We start from the raw sequence: 4,775 nt of genomic DNA, 5'->3' as shown, positions 1-4,775 counted from the left end.
GGCACCACACATAGTGACATGTCACTGACTACATTCCCTGCGCTGTACTTCACGTCCCCCTGACTATTGTGTAACTGCCGATTTGGGCTTCTTCATCCCTCCCCTTTGTCACCCCGCACCCCAACCCCAGACCGTGAAATTCTAAAGATCATTAGGGAGGATTTTTTGAAAGTTGGTTTACGATTATCAAAAATACCAATTTATAATTTTAAAAAGCACGTGTAAAGCATGATGAGATTTTGATGAATACATATCAATACGTACCACGATCTGTTGCGCGTGATTCCCTCTGGCCAGTGTAATTCCGGATGATATTGAGTCGCTTGTTTTTCTTTTCGAAATATTCTCCAAAGAATGTCTGTTTCCGAGTAAAGAAGCTTACAGCGTTACTTTGAAAACGCGACAAGAGACAAGTCCATCTGTCACTCGATCAGAGAGAGAGAACTCTTCCTGATTTGCAGACCTGACGTCCTGCAACTACATTTCTAGCCTCACGGTCAGGGCTGGAGGTGGCTAAGGGTCGCTTAGCGTTATTCTCTACCCATTTGATGATGCCCCTGCTCTAATCCCTTCCGAAGAAGAATCCCAGTGATAATTCCCACTCCTCCTAACACTGACACGGACACACAGAAGCCACAGGCCCCGGCGGTCATATGTATCTACGGAATAGTTCAACCACAAATGGGATGTCATACTCAGACTTAAACCAATAAGGAATGAGTTTATCTGGATTCCAAGAATCAGAAAGACAGGAATGCTAGAGGTGGTCAGACTACAATAAACCAGGAAAAAGTCGGTGGCAGTGAGAGAGGTAATGAGATAATAGAACATAGCAATGTAATAATTATATTACATTACATTATTAATTTATTACGTATAATAAATTAAATGTACGATATCCAATAAATATATATTAGAATATATAATGTAGTCATAACATAACATAATAGTACCTACCTCTCAACTGAGATCAACAAAACTGACAAACTTTAGACAGATCGACTAAGAAAAAAAGAATATTTAAATAGCTAATTAAGAGAAGACATCACTACTGACTTTATAGAAATAAGAAGTTTAGAAGAGTGAAAAATTATATGCCAGAAAATTGAATAATCCAGGTGAATAGACAAATTCCTAGAAATGCACAATTGACCAAGAATAAATCATAAGGAAATAGAAAATTTGAAAAGACTAGGAAGGATTTTGAATTAGTCATCAAAAACCTCACAACAAAGAAAAACCCTAAACCAGAAGCTTTACTGGTGAATTACGCACCAATCCTTTGCAAAGCCTTCCAAAAAATGAAGGAGGGAGCACTTCTAACTCATTCTATGAGGCCAGCATCACCCAGACAAAGGCTGCAGACTAAATCACCTCATAAATACTGATATAAAAAAAAAGTCAACAAAATCAAATGCAGCAACATATTAAAAGGATCGTACAACCTAACCCGGTGGAAATTACGCCTGGATGCAAGAATCATTCAACATCCAAAAAAAATCAATCAACGTGATGCACCCCATTAGCGGAACGAAGGGGCAAAACCCACGGGCATCTCAATGGATGCAGAAAAAGCATTTAACAAAATTCAACACCCTTTCATAATTAAAAAAAAAAAAATTCAATGAAATGTGAATGAAGGGAAACGTCCTCAATCTGATAAAGACCGTACGTGAAAAACCCACAGCTAACATCGTCTCTCGTGGTGAACGACTAAAAGTTTTTCCCTTGAGAACAGGAAGAAGAGGAGGGTACCACTCTCACCATTTCTCTGCAATACTGGAAATTTTAGCCAGCGTAGTCAGGGAAGATGAGCTAAGGTTCTCTGACTTTGTTACCTTCTAAGATCTTCTTGACTATCGTGCTTTGTCTTTCTGTATGAATCGTAGAGTAACCTTGTCAGGTGCTACCAGCCAACATGAGTTGAGATTCATGTACGCATTCGAAAGAACCCAATTTTAAAATGACATTTTTAAATAAGCTTATCAAATTCTACAAAAAAAAAAATAATAATAACAGTACTGAGATGCATATGCATTGAAGCCACAGGTCAATTTGGGTGCAGATAAATGGGAAAACATCCACGTTCGTGGATTAGAATATTTAATATGGTTCAAATGCACGTACTGTCATTGCATTTTCCGTTAATGAGGGGTCTCTGCTAAAACTTGGGGTGTAGAATATGCTAAATTACTTGGGGATTCAGACTCTGTGTGGCCATCCTTTGTTCTGGCCACACCGTTGAGACTTTCTTGGCACCGCGAGAAGCCTGACGGTGACAGGTGCTGTCCAGGTCACCGAGATCACTGGCTGACCTGATCAAGAAATGAGCCCCAAGAACGAAAGAGGACCAATAAGGCCTCGTCGGACCAGCTATGAGGGTCGCTGACAAGCTGGGACGTTCACGTCTCGATGCTAGAAAATACGGGGCATAGTATTAGATCCTTGCGTGTCGCTCGGCCCTGAGGGAGCAAAGAGCGTGCGATGTCGCCGCCTGGGTGACCGCCGGGAGCGGGACCCAGAGTGCGGGCCAGCTCTGAAAAGCTTGAGACTCGCCTGCACGGGGGACCCGCTTCCGCCTGGCAAACGCACAGGCTGCTGACGGAGCGTCTGCCACATGGCACCGCCCCTTCGCTCCGCGTGCTCACGCTGTCTCCTAGCAGGCTAGGAGTTTTTCTTGGGACCCGGCCCCCCAGAAGGTGCTCGGTGGTCTTCAGCTAAATGATGTTAACTTCCTTTGACCGCAAACATCAGTGCTAGCGGTGGGGCGTGTGGCGCAGACGATAACTTCATTTAGTCCACAGATGTGGGGAGGGGACGTGAGGATGGAGTGTGAGGCGTGCTAGGACCCGGGCCCGGGACCCACCCAGACTCCGCTCCAGGACCAGGTGCACCTGCAGAGGCAGTGCCAGCCCCTCCATCCCTCACCCCGCCCGCCGCCACACCTCAGTTTTTCCACAGGAAATAGAAACATCATTATTCACCCAATAGCTGCTGAACTGGAGCTTTGCATGCAAAGAGGGAGTTGACGAGAGTTTTTGGGAACCGAGTGACACATCGGGACACCAGGAAATCACGGGGGAAAACCCTGGGGACACCAGGAAACGGTGGGGAGCTCCCTTTGGTTCCCTCCTGCCCGGGCCGAGCAGGAGGAATAAAAGGACGCTGCCCCGGGCTTCTCCACACACCTGGATCCCCGAGCCCTGGAACAGCCGGAGAGGCAGGTGAGCGGGAGCCTCGCTCTGTGGGCCAGGAAGCCCGTGCTGGGTCCCCACGGCGGGGAATGAGAGCACCGCGTGGGGTTGTGGGTCGGGGCAGGATGCAGAAAGGACAGACAGACAGACCGGGAGAGAGGGTGCGGGGAGAGGCACGTGGCGTGCGGTGCCGACGGTCGGGCGTCCAAGCCGGTGCCGGCAAACTGAAGCCACAGCCCACCCAGCCCGCCTCCCGCTCCCGTCCATGGCGTGTGACTGGAACGCGGCGTGCGCCCTTGCGGGCCGACCGTCCGTGGCCAGTGCACGGACACGCGGAGCTGGAGAGCAGGGCAGAGGCTCTGGAACGCGGCGTGCGCCCTCGCGGGCCGACCGTCCGTGGCCGGTGCACAGACAGCGGAGCTGGAGACCAGGGCAGAGGCCGTCGGGCCCAAGACGCCTAACGCGCCCGCTCCCCGGCCCTTTACGGGGAAGGTTTTACCAACTGCCCTTCTAACGTGGGAGGCAGTTTGAGGTTAATGCGATTCGAGGTACAGGTGAGAAAGTTCCAGGTCAGCCGAGCAGACGTGGCCACGGCCGAGGCCAGAGCTTAGCGTCCTAAGCCCCAAGCTTTGTTCTTCCTCCTGCCCCACGTTGAGTTATTGCCCGCGTTTCACGCTCGAGCTTCCGACCGCAGGCGGGAGCCATCTGGCGAGGAGCCACCTGGCGAGGCCTGAAGCCGGAGGCCCGGCTGGGGCGGCCCGGGTTCTCACCTTGCGGACAGCCAGGGCGAAGGGACACTAGTCCCCCTAGGAGAAGCCGTGATCGGGTGTGCAGTAGTCGGGGGTGATACGCAGGGACGGGAGAGGTTGCTGGAGGGGGCCCAGCAAGCGGCCACGGCCAGGGTCACGGTCACGGTCACGGAGAAGGAAACAGGTGCAGTATCTGGGGGAACTACCGTCCAGTCTCCCCGAAGCCGACGCTCCGAATCGACGGGTCCCACGAGATTGAGCGGGTGCTCCGCCGCCTCTCAACCCTCTTCCCTTTGAGCTGATTATTCTCAAGACATTTCACCTTTAACTTCGGGCGCTTTGCTGATTCCTTCCGAATCGGCTTCTCCCGACACCCGGCCTCGTGGGCGTGCTCGTTTAAAGGGCGCTGGGACGGTGTGGCCCCCGGGCACCTGCGGGCAGCCCCCGGGAAACCCCTGCGGCCACTGCGGCCCAGGAGGCTTCTGCGGGGTGATAAGCTTATCAAATTCTACAAGCGGGTGGTCCTGGGAGGGCGTGAAGCGGGTGGTCGCAGCATTGATACTGAAGAACACAGTCATGAGAGGGGGCGCTTGTCCCCATGCTGATTCGGCATGACCTCCTCTGCTGACATTACCTTCTACTTTCTTTCAGTTGATCTCCAATCCAAGGAAAATGTCCTACCAGCAGCAGCAACAATGCAAAGTCCCCTGCCAGCCCCCTCCCCTGGTGCCTGTGCCCTGCCCGCCCCAGGTGCCTGTGCCCTGCCCGCCCCAGGTGCCTGTGCCCTGCCCTCCCCAGGTGCCTGTGCCCTGCCCACCCCAGTGCCTGTGCC

The 4,775-nt window shown here is 51.7% G+C and overlaps 1 protein-coding gene across 1 annotated transcript in view; it reads left to right on the top strand.

Annotated features, from left to right (window-relative positions):
• Positions 1-4,615: 4,615 nt before the first annotated feature.
• The window catches only part of LOC112472148 (small proline-rich protein 2A-like), a 308-nt gene continuing 148 nt past the window's right edge, over positions 4,616-4,775 (top strand). Inside the window, exon 1 of the mRNA XM_025040816.1 lies at positions 4,616-4,770. Coding sequence (XP_024896584.1) covers positions 4,616-4,770 — 155 coding nt within the window. The remainder of the gene's footprint in view (positions 4,771-4,775) is intronic.

The sequence above is a fragment of the Pteropus alecto genome, unplaced genomic scaffold (genome assembly GCF_000325575.1).
Source record: "Pteropus alecto unplaced genomic scaffold, ASM32557v1 scaffold49, whole genome shotgun sequence".
NCBI lineage: Eukaryota > Metazoa > Chordata > Mammalia > Chiroptera > Pteropodidae > Pteropus > Pteropus alecto.
This window is presented reverse-complemented; position numbering and strand designations above follow the sequence as displayed.